At 48.8% G+C, this 15,670-nt stretch overlaps 1 protein-coding gene across 1 annotated transcript in view; it reads right to left on the bottom strand.

Moving 5' to 3' along the window:
- The window catches only part of Dnah1 (dynein axonemal heavy chain 1), a 61,318-nt gene extending 52,916 nt beyond the window's left edge, over positions 1-8,402 (bottom strand). The window contains 12 exon segments of the mRNA XM_038349101.1: positions 3,489-3,540; positions 3,542-3,629; positions 4,534-4,683; positions 5,008-5,039; positions 5,041-5,064; positions 5,066-5,121; positions 5,124-5,154; positions 5,157-5,185; positions 6,902-6,974; positions 8,109-8,156; positions 8,158-8,313; positions 8,316-8,402. Of these exon segments, the coding sequence (XP_038205029.1) occupies positions 3,489-3,540; positions 3,542-3,629; positions 4,534-4,683; positions 5,008-5,039; positions 5,041-5,064; positions 5,066-5,121; positions 5,124-5,154; positions 5,157-5,185; positions 6,902-6,974; positions 8,109-8,156; positions 8,158-8,313; positions 8,316-8,402 (826 nt within the window).
- Between the last annotated feature and the right edge of the window lie 7,268 nt (positions 8,403-15,670).

The raw sequence follows: 15,670 nt of genomic DNA, 5'->3' as shown, positions 1-15,670 counted from the left end.
GGTGTCTCTTCCCAGGATACCCTTTCTAGCTCCAGCTTTCATCTGCTTCCTCCCAGATGAACTGACCTCTGAGAAAGCCTCAGTCACAGGAGGTTCCAGAAAGACTAGGCCTTGGGGTACAACCCTTACCAGAGTGGAGAAAGACACAGGTAAATGGGGAACCATGAAAGGTGTTGCCAAACAAGAACCTGTCCTGTGGAGTGCAGAGCCAGGTGGCACATGCCTGCAGTCCTAGCCACTCTGGGACACACTGGTATGCCAAAAGTTCAGGGCCAGACTGGGCTACAATGTGACTGCAAGGACGGTGTGGCAACTCGGTTACACCCTGCCTCAAAATGAAAAGCTTTTTAAAGGGAGTTGGGGGCTGGAGAGACGGCTCAGCAGCCAAGAGCACTGGCTGCTCTTCCAGAGGATTGAGGTTCAATTCCCAGGACCCACACGACAACTCTCAACTGTCTGTAACGCTGATTTCAGGGGATCTGACATGTTTTTCTGGCCTCTAAGGGCACCAGGTGCACACACACACATACATGGTGCACAGATATTCACGCAGGCAAAATATTCATAAAGAAAATAAAACAAAAATCAGAAATAAAACTGTTCAGGACCACAAGTGGTCATCATGGGTGAAGTTAGATGACCTTTTTAAGGTGACCGAGACACCTCTGGATATAGAGCCACTGACCACTATATGACAGGACAGGGCAGGGCAGGGCAGGGCAGGGCAGGGCAGGGCAGGGCAGGGTCAAGAAGTCTGCTCTGCTCATATACCATGTATCTGCCTATCCATGTAACTTCTGGGCTTGCTCTACCTCAGGCCCTTTGCACCGGCCATGACCTCTACCTGATGATTTGTCCCTGGAGAAGCACCTACCTCTACTGCACATAGCATCTTTTGCCCGACATGCTCTCTAACCAGCTATTCTTGGTTATGCTGCTGTCGGCTCCCCAAGTCCAGGAGCCATTTTTGTCCCACCTTAAGCACAGCTGAAGACTTGAACTCAGGACAGAGATTGGAGCATAGTTGGTATTAAATACGTTATTGAAGAAGTAAGATGCACACACAGTAGCCTGCAGAGAACTTCTCCACATGGAATGGCTTAAAATAAGCTGATGGGTTCTCCAGCTTGGGTTAAGGAAGGAAGGCTGGAATTCCAGAAAGATGGCACTTGCCTCTGACATCAGATATCAAGGAAGCCACCGCCGTGTGCCCTTCACCTCTCTGGTTCTACTTTGCTTTTCTCTCTTCCTGGGATGTTTCCTTTTTGAAAAAATAATCTTTATCTGGCTCAACTTATAGGAAAATCTGTCCCAAGAGACTACCAGGCAAAATATGAGGTCCCTGACAGATGCTCCCTGTGAGCCCCCTCTTTGCTTTAGTGTACCTGGCTCAAGGCCAGGCCCCAGTGAAGCGAGGAGGCTGGAATCAGCACATTTAAGGTTAATTCGTCCCATTCTCTATGGTTTAATTGCCAGGAACTGGAGAACTGGAATCAATTTAGTTAAACATTTCTGTAGTTTAAGTCCAAAGTAAAGGGAACATTCAGGGCTTCTTGTCTGCTTCAGATAAATTGATTCCAGTATTAATATATTATTTCATTTTTCAAATGAAACATATTTGTAGCCTGCTCAGAGAATGGCCATGGGCCTCCCAGAGGATACACACTTAGCCCTGTTCTTGCTCATCTAGTCCTGCCTTCCACCTGATGCCTGGATAACTGGAACTACTCACTCCACACATCACCATCCACCCCAGAGAGGGGACAGAGCAGCCTGAGGAACCTTCCTATGAAGGCAGCACAGGACCAGTCATGCAGGCCACAGTGCATGTATGTTCACCCTGCCACTGCTCCTAACAGCAGGCAATTGAAGAGAGCTTCTGTGCCCATTGGGCCACAGATTAGAGGCCAATGGAGGTACCATAGGCATTTTGTAAACAGATGTGTGGTGCGGGGGCAATTGTCTATAGTCTGTCAATTATGTTTTAAATAAACACTGATTGGCCAGTAGCCAGGCAGGAAGTATAGGCAAGACAACCAGACAGGAAGTAGAGGCGGGTCAATGAGAACAGGAGAAAGGACGCCCATTCCTTCCCAGTCCTGTGCAGACACTGAAGAAGTGAAGAAGCAAGATGTGACTACACCGCTGAAAAAGGTACTGAGCCGTGTGGCTAACACCGATAAGAATAATGGGCTAAATGTAAGTTATAAGAGTTAATAAGAAGCCTGAGCTAATGGGCCAATCAGTTTATCATTAATATAGACCTCTGTGTGATTCTTTGGGACTTAATGACTGTGGGAACCCGGACAGAAACTCAGTAAACAGATGTGGGTGGCATCTGATGGATATATGATGGAAAGGGTGTGACAGTTGTGGTAGACGTGTGACCGTGGGGTAACACATGAGGACACGTGGAGGATGTGACCCTGGGGTAGACACATGAGGACACGTGGAGGATATGACCGTGGGGTAGACACATGAGGATGTGGGGTGGATGTGTGACAGTGTGGAGGGAATGTGTTTGAATACAACCACCTGCCAGGAAGGGGGAAGGTGTGTGGACATAGTGAATGTGACCATGGATGTATGTGACAAACTGTGTATGCATGCCTCTCTGAGCAACTCTGTGACAGTGTACTGTTCACGCAAGAGAAAGAGCAGAAACTGGGTGGTGTGGCACACCTTAATCCCAGCTCTTGAGAGACAGAGATAAGTGGATCTATGATTTTTAGGCCAGCCTGGTTTATAGAGTGAGTTCCAGGGCATCCAGGGCTACACGGAGAGACCTTGTCTCAAAAACCCAGGAGGGAAGAGAAGTTGCTGAGAGCAGAAGAACAGTGATTTCAGGGAGGATGGATGGATGGTCTGTAACTGTGCCCTTAAACATTTCCATGTGTGTGTGCATGCGTGTGTGTGTGTGTGCATGTGCGCACGCGTGTGTGTGTGTGTGCGTGTGTGTGTGCGTGTGTGTGTGTGTGTGAGTGTGTGTGTATACACGAGGGACAGAGGTGTCTTTCTCTGTTGCTTTCTGCCTGCTCCCCTTGATAGCAGATATCTCACTGAACCCAGAACTCACCATCTCTTGATCAGGCTGGCACTAGCAAGCCCATGTGATCTCCCCCTCTCTACCCACATCCCTAGTACTGTGGTTATAGGTGTGCCCACCACACTTTGCTTTTTACCTGAATTCTGGGGATCTGAAACAGGTCCTCATGCTTGGGCAACAAACAGTCTTACCCACTGAGCCATCTTTCCTAACCTCCCAAAGTTTGTTTCTTTGTTGTCCATCCCCAGTCCTCCTGACAGCACTGTCCTTGGTCTTTGCGTCCCTGCCTTATATGTCCAGATTCTTGGTCTGTGTCACAGCTGGGGAACTTCAACAGAGACTTTAGCTCTCCTGGTTACCTGGTCCCGGGGCAGACTGAGTGTCTTGGCAAGGGGTTGCTGGGACAAGACAGTTTTCCCAACCCCAGGGTAGTCCTGCTTACCATGGCCCAGAAAGTCATCGGTGGGAAGAAGGGCTTTTCCAGGGACAGGCTTTCCTGTTTTCAGATCCTGGCTCCAAGCCCATGTTGAGCCACTCTTTGGGAGTTCGGCAATCAAACTCTTCATTATCAAACACCTTGAATAAAACAGACAACTGTCCAATGAAGCAGTTTCCCCTAGTGGCCAAGCAAGACTGAGCATGTCAGAGGCTTCTGCAGCCTCAGTAGCTAGCTATAGGCAGTACTAGACTGATCTGTAAGACCTCTGCTGCGTCCACTGACCCCCAGTGTTTGAACGAAGGGTGTTGCCCTGGATATATGTCTAGCCAAATCACTCAAGGCTCGGTCCAAGGGTGACCAGGGTCTCAGAGGAGGACGTGGGCTCTCTTGACTCCTGTGGGGAAACACTGAGCTCAGGTCCAAGGGGGAGAGATAGCTCTGGGATTTATTGACAAATCCATGCTGATCAGAAACAACAGAGACTCGGTGCTATCAGAGGGTGACCTTGGTCAGTTCTGCTTCCCACAGGGGCTCCAGCCAAGGGATACACAGGGCCACAGAGGAAGGGAGGAGAAGATATCAAGAGCCTGGGCCTGGCTATGCTCCCTCTTTCTCCTCCTCCCAGATTCAGTTACCCTGTTTGTATCTTGAGAAATTGGTACCAAATCCCTCCTACATCCTCCTCTCCCCATTTTGTAAGCTCCCATCATCAGGGGCTCTAATTAGGGGGTCAGGGATCCTACTACACACTTCATCCTGGCTTCTTACAGATGCCTGTGGCCCAGGGCTGGGGGTACAGAGCAGGCACATGGGCTGTAAACAATTCCAGGGAAGAAGTGAGGAGATGATGACTTACTTGTTTGGGAGCTACTTCTGCTTCAACCCAGGATCTACAAACACTGGGGTGAGTTGTGATTATTCCATCATGTGAGAAATGAGTGCCTATGGCTGAGGTTGAGAGTCCCCCTTGTCATGTGACTCCTTGAGCTTCCCCTGGGGTTCAGGACCACCACATATCAGCAAGCATGGCAGTGCAGCTCACCTTCAATGGAGATATATGGGGAAGAGTGGGTCATGGCCCTGTTCGATGGTTTGCGGGTGCTGCAGGTCTGGATGTCTGGGCATGAGTTTGTTGGAGTCGATGCCCTCATTGGCCAACAGTTGCTGAATGTCCAGGCGCAAATATTGTTGTTTCCTCCTAGTTAGAGCAGGGAGAGTCATGGGATGGCATCTTATGAGGTAGCTTCAGGCATGTCAGTAAAGACCCCCGGGCCCCAACTGCCCCTTCTAGCTTCCCTGGCAGCTTCATTTCATTGACTTAATTGCTACCCTCCCAAATTCCACAGCAAGGAAAGCCATTTGTTCCTATTTTTTTTTTTTAAAAAAAGAGAGAGTTGTTCGCACCCTTAACATACACCTGCTGCGGTGCTTGTCACTTCATGGTCTGCAGTGCCCCACCCCTCGAGACTGGCGAATGCTGCCCCTCCAGGACAGGTTCCCCTCTGCAGCCCTCAAGGCATACCTTTCGATCTCAGTCTTCCGAGGGCACTGGCCCCGGCAGCACATGGAATGGGACCTGCAACCTTGGGTTCATAGGCCTGGTGCGGGAAGTCCGTCTGAGTATGCTGCCGCGTGGGGTGCCAATGCGCTGCTGCTCCACGCGCTCCTGGGAAGTCCCTCAGGAACCTTGAATGATTCAACTGTGGGTAGAGGAGACATGAGCAGCTGAGGGTTCAGGCCAGGACCAACAGCTCCACTCTGAGCCACCCCATAGGCATGTCCTCAGACAGGATGCAGGGTGGCATGTCCTGCCATGTGGAGTGCTTAGCTTTGCCTGGTGTTTGGCAGGGTCGGGAGAAATGAGAAACTGCGGGCTGTTATGCCAGTCCAAGGTCAGCATTGCCCATTCCCTCACAAGCTACCAATTATTCTGATACCGGGGACCAATGCTCAAGCTGCAAACCCTTGTGACAGTGACAGTTACGGCTGGACAGGAAGATAAAGTGGGGTCCCTTCCTGCTACTCAATCCCAGGCACCCACGGTGTGTTACATGTCCAGAGTCCTGAACCCCACATGTTCTTTGGACTTGTTTCTAGGACTGAGGCATTTCAGATACTGTAGGGAGTGGCCTTTATGGAACCCTTATACCATCAAATGGTTGCTGCCCCTATTTAGACAATGACAGACAGAGGCTTCCATTCTATACCTTTGGGAGAGGGAGACAGTGGGAAGAGAGTCATAGGTAGGTTGGCCTATCATCCTAGCCAGGACAGGGGTATTCTGAAACACAGATGAACCAAGACCATATAGGTAAAGAAAGGGGGTGAAGAATGTAAAAGTAAAACCATGTGGTTACCACTCTCCCCTATGTTCGTGTGACCCTGGTGATTCCCTCCTGGGACCCCACCTCCTCTCTGGAGTAAAAAAGCAGTTAGAGACATGAGCTAATTTTAGGGGTATCCTTTGGGATCGCACAGAAGCCTGGGCTAGTGTCTGAGATTTGCTGAGGCCTCGGGTCACTGAATAGATTTCTATCAGTGCCTGACCACACCCTGGGGCCTGTTGGGATGTTTCTTCTCATTCTGTGAGTAGGCTGCTGAGCCACTGGCCTTCCCTATGGCCCACTCTGACATGGATGGGAGGGGCACCATTCACATCCTTTGCAGGCTGAGACCCGTGGTTCAGCGCCATTTCCTGAATCCCAAGTGCTTGTGAGATGGTTGAAAATGAGCTAGACCTTACACGAACACACATTATGTCCATGGTTGTGATATATTTCTGGGCCATTTTAAGGGGTTCACAGACTTGGGGACTGACAGAGCTATTTTGAACAGTGTTAGGAAGTAGCAAAGCCCTTTCTTGGGGTAGATATAGGGATGGATGCCTGTGACTGTGGGGTATCAGGTGTGACAGAAGGGATATATTGTCTGTTGAAGAAGGAAAACAATGGGGACAAATCCCTTCTTCTACCTGGACTCTGCTAAGGCCATCTTCTCCCTGCTTCCAGGCATGCTCTGAGGATTGCCGTGAAAGCCCACAGACAGTCCTCTCTCCATTAGGAAAGATCTCTCGGGCATCTACCTGTGCCAGGCTCCATTTCAGATAAAGTTCAACATGATCTTGGCTTCCCAACAGTCATTCTGAGGGATGAGGAAAACTCAAACCCCTACTGAAACTAGACCAGTAGAGAGAATTGTGACCCTCAGGAGCCCAAGGCCAGGCTCTCCCTCAGCTTCTTTGAGGGTCAGGACAAAGCACTACTGTGAACTGGGTCTTTGCAAAGCTCCATAATTCACTAATATTATTTCACCCTTGAAGAAGCTAAGACTTTTCTGCAGGAAGAGACCATTCCCCTGAGGCCTGAGATAGTCTGAATGTCCATTAACACTATATGCCCAAACCTCCCAGTACTGACCTTTGGGGGTAAACTTGTCAAGGTCAGCTTTACGAATCAAATTCTGGGACATGTGGGGGCCACGACACACATTCTGAAACAAAGCACAAAACCTTGAGTGTGTACAAACATCCCACAGACAGTCAGGACCCAGGGGTGATTCTAAGGGCTGGGTGTTTCCCAAATGCCCACCAGAGAGCATCCCAGAAGTATGGGGGTGAGCTTATACACATTGTTCAACTCTATGGTGGATGACAGACTGAGGTCACCTGGGGTACCCTGGCTGCCCTGTTTGAGTCCAGCATAGTTCCTTCCAGAGAACACCGCAGCATGTGTCGAAACTGCAAAGCCAGGAGTTGTCGCTGGCTATTTCCTTTCCCAGGAGCCCTCTGGCACTACTGGTGAGCCGGGTACCAGTGCATCCTCGCTGCTTTCTCCAGTCTTTCCCTGCCTAAAATCTCTCTAAGGCTGCTTGGAGCCTACAGAGCTCTGGGAACCCTCTTCTAGCTTCCTTCCCATCTCCCTCCAGGCCCCAGGCATCATCCTGATCTCTCTGTTTACATTCTACATGCACTTTCTGTACCCCGGCTGCGCCTTCTCTCAGATCCCAGGGTCTTCCAACCTGCATTCTCCCTGCTCGACATGTTCTTTCAGCCCCTATCTATATCCAGCAAGTAAATTGCTAGCTTTTAGATCTCAGCAGAATGCTGCCTCGTCCACAAAACCCCTTCTTTTTTTTTTTTTTTTTTTTAGGTTTTTTTTCGAGACAGGGTTTTCTCTGTAGCTTTGGAGCCTGTCCTGGAACTAGCTCTTGTAGACCAGGCTGGTCTCGAACTCACAGAGATCCGCCTGCCTCTGCCTCCCGAGTGCTGGGATTAAAGGCGTGCGCCAACCGCTGCCCGGCTCACAAACCCCTTCTTAACCAGAGCTGGTACTGGGGAACTTCCGAAGGCCATCACAGCGGGGATGTGAATGTCGTATCTTACTCTGTCTCCAGTGCTTAGCCCTGGGTCCTGGCGTATAGGAAGAGCATAGCAATAAACTGATAATGGTGACCTGAAGCATGGATGAGCTAGGTGGGTGGTAGGGCAAATGGATGATGGACAGATACATAGGTACAGTCACGTAGCTAAATGGACCAATGGATTGACACTGAGTGGGACAAAAAGATGAGTGAATAGAACCCACCTGGAAGGGATTAAAGCTGGCAAGGGACAGCCACACTCACCCCAAGTTGGTCTAAGGTTCCAGGACTGAGGATGTCAGAGTAGAACCCCACGCTGCTTCATTAGGGGGTACTTCTTATCAGTGCCTGTCAGAGGTGACTTCCGGGGCTGCCCTAAATCTGAGAGGGGCAAAGGTGGGGGTTTGGGGTCAGGAATGAGAGATAGTCTTTCTAAATGATGAGATGATTCTTGGAGTATCTTCTCCGGTCATAGTCTGGTTGTCCAAGAGCCGGTAGTGGGCAGCACCCTGAGCCCTGAGAGCTCCTTCCTGGTTGTTCTCTATCACACGGTTCCATGCTGCTCTTCAGAGAGTTGTCCCGGCTACAGCGCCTACGAAAGATAAACATCATTCACACTTTGACAACCTATGTCTCGGCCAGGTAACACTGTGATTCGTGGGTTGACAGACTGCCTCTCTACATCCAAGTCCAAGTCTACTACCCATGGCTAACAGAAGAGGACAATGCCAAGAGTCCCACAGATGACAATGGCCTTCCTGGAGAATCAAGGGTTGAGGGAAGGAAACTGTAGATGCCTCCAGCTCTGTGCCTCCTCACCTTCCCACTTGCCCCCTTCTTTTAGCCAGCAAGGCCTGGCTTCCCTGCTGTAGGAGGTGAAGGGGGAGACCAGAGCTCACTCACCTCAGGGACTTTCCCTACAAAGGCTTTCAATACAGCCAAAAGTAGTCCCAGTACCCTAGCTCAGGCCTACTGGACTAGTCCCCCTCCCGCTCCATGTGGGCACAAGGCTACCACACCCACCCACACCCATGCTTGCCCAGTTCATTTCCCCATATCCCAGGGGTCAGGAGATGCAATGATCTTGCCAGTATGATGAGAGATTGGACCATCCATGGGCCCACAGATCTTCCTATAAGCCTTCCTGTCTTCACAGAGGAGTAGCAGGTGTCTCTGGGCTATGGGCACATCCACCACTTTGAGAACAAGGGTTTGCAGGGTGATTATTCAAGCCTTTCCTATACCACAGCTACCTTTTAGTTACCTCAAATCATTATCAACCAGGGGAAATCCTTAAGCAGGAGAAATGTTACAGTAAGTTAGATAAATGTGTAGTGAAGAAGAGGTTTCATGTAAGGGTACAGAGATAAGAGGAGGTCTAACAAAGAAGAGTGAAAAATTATTATGTCTGTTTTGCATGTGTGTGCACATGTGCTTGGGTGTACTCCCTGTGTGTGCACATGTGGAGGACAGGGGCTTAATTCAGCTATATTCCTCAAGACATTTCCACATTTTTATACATGTACTCAGTGTGTCGTGCCACAGCCTATGTGTGGAGGTCTGAGGACAGCTTTTGGGAGTCATTTTGTCCTTCCACCCTGTAGGTTCTGAGGATTGAATTCAGGTCATCAGTTTCGGTGACAAATACTTGTTAAGGCATTTTATAGGCCACATTATTACTATTATTGAGTTTCAAAACAGGGTTTCATTTGTGTAACTTTAGAGCCTGTCCTGGAGCTAGCTCTTGTAGACCAGCTGGCCTCAAACTCACAGAGATCCACCTGCCTGTGCCACCTCAGTGCTAGGATTAAAGATGTGTGCCACCACCGCCGTCCCAAATTATTATTTTTTAGACAAGGTCCTCTCATGAACCTAGAGGACACCAGTTCAGCTAGGCTAGCAGGTCAATGAGCTCCCAGAATCCACCTGTCTCTGCTACCTGCTAGTGCTGGACTTACGGGTATGTGTCGTCGCACCTGGTTTTCCATGCCCTTCTCGGGATCTGAACTCAGGTCCTCAGGCCTGTGCCACAGCACTTTACCCACTGAGCCATCTCCCCAGCACAAAAGACATCTTAACAAAAACCAGAGGGCTGAGCTGGCAAAGCCCTCGTCGCATTGCTCAGCTCCTCCACACACAGGGATGTCTTGGGAGTCTTGCATTCTCAGTGAGACTGGCTCGCATCTCCTTATTACACAGTAGCAGAGGGTCTCATCTACATTACCATGGGGAGCGGGATGCGGCTATACATACTAAAGTTGTACAGCAGCCCAGAAGACAATTGCATTAGCTGAGCACTTCCTAAGCAGAAGATGGTGAGTTGGAAGGGCCAAGGCCATTTGAAGGACAAATAAAGGCAGGTGGGACTCTGGTAGAAGCCCCAGATACCCAGTGTGAAGGCTCACCATCTTCTAAGTAGGTAAACCTGACAGGCCTCCCTATGGGAAACTCTACCTGAACCTATTCCTGGTGACCCAGATGCCTCCTAGGCAGATACTAAAGATGATACCAAGTGTGGCTTACCTGTGTGACACTCACTGCCCCTTTCAGGACAACAGAGTGGACAAGAAGACTCCCTGAGCTCTAGCTTCCTCGTTCTGCAAACCCATGGACATAATCTTTGAACAAAATCGTCAAACAGACAGCTGGTCTTGGAGAGGCCAGGGTCCCATCTCCACAGGAAAGCATTCTGTCCTTGGGTCTCTATCCAGTATCTTCAGCATGCCTGGCCTTCTTTGCTGGGGCATGGGTGATTAGCACACACAATGACGGCTTGGGGAAACTGCAGTGTGCAGGAGGTCGGAGTCTGACTGAGTGGATGTGCTGTCCCTCTTCTGTAAGCTGTTTTTCTCTGAGGAGGCTGCAGAAGGGGAATGCATTGTTGATAGTGGAGGGAGTTTATCAAGACATAGCCCAGAAAGGGAGATGGGAGGTGGGCTGTAGACGCAGAATCCCATTTCCCTCTGCTTTCCAACCCTCACAACAAATCCCTTCCAGTCCTGTCCCAGCCTAGGAATCTTATACCAACCCAGTGTGTGCAGGAATTTTAACAGACAGACAAACTTTGGTCTTCTTTCCACAGCTCTGTGGGTGACAGTGGCCTCTACCTGGAATGAAATGTGGCTAGCAAGAGAGAGCATGTGCCTCACAGTGAGGCCTCCAGTGTTGGTCACCCTGGGAACTCCTTTCCCTCCCTTTCTTTTGGTGGGGGAAACAAGGAAGAGAGGTGGCGAGGTTTGGTCCTTGGCAGGCCCAGAACTAGAGATGGTTGCAGAGTCATTTCATACAAGATCTCCATTTAAACTTACGTGGAAATTGAGACGACTTTTATTTTTTCAGAGATGTGAAAAATGAGCCCTCAAAAGGTTCCAGGACCTGGCCAAGGTTTCACGAAAGAGGCACGCACACGCTCAACCATTTGGTTGAATGGATACAGATAAATGGAGGGTGGGGCTGGGAAGGGAGGAATGTGGCCCTCAAAGCAGCCACTGCCCGAGGGACTATCAACAGTTACAAACAGGAAACTAGGGTCCAGAGAAGTTTCTGGAGAAGCCTGAGGTGCGTGCAAAATAGGTGTCCCTGGGAGGGACCTGCACTTCCGAGTCCACCCATTCCCCCTAACTCAAAAAGAACCCCGCACTTCTACCGCTTTGAACATCCTCTGAAGGATCTTGGGAGTCTCTGCCTCTGCTGAGAACACTGGGCAAACAGTACAGTTAAGTGGTCAGCTCTCTCACAGGCTTGGGGTTTTCTTCATCCTTCTGATGTGTCTGGCAGAGGAAAACTAGCTCTGTGCCCACAGCTTCTTGCACCATTGGCCATAGTGAGAAATTATATGGTGCTGTGCTCTCTGATGCCTCTCGAATGGATATTCAACTAACATTGATCTCTGCAAACAGGGTGCTTTCCCTGGGATAGTCACTGGCTTGGTATGCAGTACGTCCCCAGAATGCACTTGCTGATTATTGTGCAAACCGATAAATACCTGAATAGGGTTTGTAAAGGAAGGAATAGAGTCGATCTTCTACAGAACTCTGTGGTCCAGGTAAGGAGAGAGAATGGTGTCTTGTGAGGCCCAGAATCTTGGCTCCTTCCTTGCAGGGATCCTAGCAGAGCCCTGCCTTAGGGAGGAGGGCATTGAGGTCGCACTCCCTTCACAGGGGTGGGATCCGCACCCCAAACGGTGTGCGAAACTACAGAACTTAACAGTAAGGCTGGTAAGGTGCATCTCCTGTAGTCTGTTGCCTCAGCCCCGACCCGCAAGGCCTCGGTAAGGGGACCCACACTTGAGGGAGTGGAAAGGTGATTCTTAAGTGGGCAAAAGTGCCTTCTCCGTGTTCACTCACTTGTGTGCCTTTTTGAATTTTCCCCGACCCAATCATCCCGCCGCCTCAAGGACCTACGGACCTACCGGCTCCCCTGTACAGCAAAGTCGTCAGTCGCTCCTGTCTCTAGGCAGGGACGCTGGGCCCGTTGCGAGGGGCGGGACCATCCGGAACCGCGGAGCGGGAGCTTCCGGCTACGAACTTATCACCAGAGAGAAGTCTGAATTCTTCAAGGCCTAGTCACAGCAGAGATCATTAACACTACGCCAAGGTGGAGGTGGGCGTCTAGTTCTCAAATTCAGACTGCGTCCCCTACTTCCTCCTTTAGGGCTCGCTGGCAAAACAGCCAAATGCAGCGTGGAAACTTTGAATAATGGGTAGCGAAATGGGGGTGAAAACACACAGCAGGTGTAGGCAAGGTCATCCTCGAATACATAGCAAGTTTGATGTCAACCTGGGCTACCCGAAACCTTGTTACAAACAAAGCCATTGGGGCTGCAGATTAACTCAGATGGTAGAGTGTTGGCCTGTCTCCAGACTAGTGGCGCACATCTGTTATCCCAGCAGTGGGGAGGTGGAGGTGAGTGGACCAGAAGTTCAAGGTCATTCCCCGGCTGTGGATGCAAGAGACAACATCTTAAACAACAACAACAAAATGCCATCAACAATAACCAACTAAATATCAACGAAAAGGATGTGAGATTATGAATTGGATTTTGGCGTTCAAGCCATTGCTTCAGACAGATGGCCACAGGGCACCGTGCACACAGCACTGGTTCTGGGTCTCTGGAGGCTCAGCTGGTCACCTCCCTCCTCTGACCCCATTCCCAGCCCCAGCTCGCTACTGCATCTGCCTTCTGTAGCTGCACTTGCCTCACCCTCCCTGATAGTAGGTCACTGTCTAGTGTCTGCATCGGCTTCAAACTGCACATGGGTTCAGACTGTTCCCTGACATGTCCTGAATATTGAATAGTTTTTGTTTGTTTCAGACAAGGTTTCACTTTGTAGCTCTGGCTGGCTTGAACTTACTATCTAGACCAGGCTGGATCCACCTGCCTCTGCCTCCCAAGTGCTGGGATTAAAGGCGTGCACAATTATGGTCACAGCTTGCTTTCTCCCCACTCTGCAGTGGCATTTCAACTGTATTTTAATAAATAAAGCCTGCCTGAAGATCTTAGAGTAAAACAGCCCCACTGATCAGCTTTACAGACCAGGTAATGGTAACACACACCTTTGATCCCAGGAGCCATAGAAACCGGGCAGTACATGCCTTTAATCATGATGGTGCATGCCTTTAATCCCAGCCCTAGAGAGGATTGTAAAACAGGAGGAAACAACTCTCAACACACAGACTCATTCTGACATTCCTGGAGGCAGTATATTTTATACAAATTTTGTATATTGATACAAATTTGAGATTAATTTTGTTAAGACATACTGTACACACTTTTCTAATTTTGTTCAAACTATGTTCCTATATAACTCATTTAACAATGTAATACAAATTTCTAGTCCTTGAAAATTATTATTACCAACTGTTTAGGATAATAAGGAAATATAGGTTAGTAGTTAATCACCTAGTATAATTGAACTTGTAGTCACGTTAGGTATGTTTTCAAGGTCAAACAAAGATATATTTTAGATAGACAGGTCACCTTCAAACACTTCAAAGATCTACAGAACCCCTCCACTTTTTTTGAGGTGAGTCTCACTGTGTGGCCCTGACTGACTCAGAACTCACAAAGATCTGCAGGCCTCTGCCTGCCCATTGCTGGAGTTAAAGGCAATGTGCCTTCGTACCTGGTGATTTTTTTTAATTTAATGTGACAGTAGTTATTGTGATATATAGGGGATTGTCATTTTTTTCTTAATGGCATTAAAAAGATTTATTTTTATTTTATGTGTATGAGCATTTAACCTACATATATGTATGTGCAACATGTGGGTGCCTATTGTCTATGGAGGCCAGAAGAAGATGCTGGAACCACTGGACCTGGTATTACAGCCAGTTATGAGCTGCCAAGTGGGTGCTGGAAACTGAATTCTTTTAGTCCTCTATAAGAGTAGCCAGGACTCAAGCTCTGAGCCATCTCTCCAGCCTTGTCTTACTGTGTCCTTGTCTTACTGTGGCCTCCATTTCAAAAGTAACATTAAGTCTGCTGAGGTTTCCTTTCCAGTGATTTAGTAAAAATTATTTGCAACAAGCATAGGCACCAAGAGAAGGAAGAGATAACCGGGAACTGGAAGGTTGCTGGCGTCCACTGTACCAGTCCTCTGGCTTTTATCCTGTAAAGGGAAGAGGTAGACTGCGAACCAAAAGAAAAGAAAAAAGGTCCCCATCTCGATTTGGGAGCTCCTTCCCAGAGCCTTCCCATAATGATCCCATTTCATAGGTAGGAAAATTGAGGTCACTGAGATATACGAATACTGATGGAGGTAGCAGGGTCTGGTGATTATTATTGTATGGATCTTATTTATTGTATTAGTATTTCTGGCTTGTTGCCAGGCCTGCAGTGGACACTAAGTGCCTGGAATTAAATTGATCCCAGTCTGGGCTGTATAATATGAATAAATGGGCCAGAGAAACAAGGGTAGGAGGAACCTTAAGGCAGAGAGAAGCTTTGCTTGGGGACAGAGGTCTGCCTTTGCAGAGGCTCACACCTTCCCTTCAGAGCACCTCTCTCTGGCACCTCCTCTTGGCCAGCTACCATCACCCATCAGACCTGGATTCTGGAGCAACCTTTTCTGAGTCCAAACCATGGCTTCATTTTCTTGGTTTGTGGACGTTCTTATAACCACTCAGTACTTCAGAGAAAAGCAGGAGTCGGAAGAAAACTAGAGACAGAAGTCTAAGGCTTCCTCCTCTCACTCCCTGGTCCCCATCACCAGCCAACTAGCAGCTATCTAGCCCCAGCAGCTCCTGTCCAGCATCCTCCTATTTTGGAGCGGGTACCATCCATTGCTTTGATAAAAGTTTAGACAAATTAAGTTCCCTTTACTCAATTTGTCACTTGACAGAAAAAGCAGTGAAAACGTAGTGCATGGGGAGGAAGCATCTTGGACTTCCTATATTTTTCCTTCCATCTCAGACCACTCTGCCTCAGGAAGCCATCTCCTAGTGTGTAGAGGACACAAGGTCCTTGTACTCACAGACAAGCAGTAGGGAAACCAGGAATGTTAGGCCCACAGGGTTGTCCTCTTCAAAGGGACCAGAAGATTGGGAACAGAAGTCGTTATAGCCTGGGGACCTTTGCGTTATCTGTGTGCTTAGACCACAGTAGATCTTCCCCCCAGAATGTCACGTGTAAGTCATATATAGAACCCATCTTCGTGGAAGATGCCACTAAAGAGTTTTGATGTAGCCGGGCTTAAGTTTTATTGTGCACATAATGAGTGAATTAAGTATCATCACCAGGGAAGTGTTTCCCTCCAAATTTTCCATGCTTAAATATGCCTGAATAAACTACACAGTGTCAGACTCTTGAAGTTTGAACCAACACT

Source organism: Arvicola amphibius, chromosome 12, assembly GCF_903992535.2.
Source record: "Arvicola amphibius chromosome 12, mArvAmp1.2, whole genome shotgun sequence".
Classification (NCBI taxonomy): Eukaryota; Metazoa; Chordata; class Mammalia; order Rodentia; family Cricetidae; genus Arvicola; species Arvicola amphibius.
Note: the sequence above shows the minus strand (reverse complement) of the source record. Positions and strands in the feature narration are given on the sequence as shown.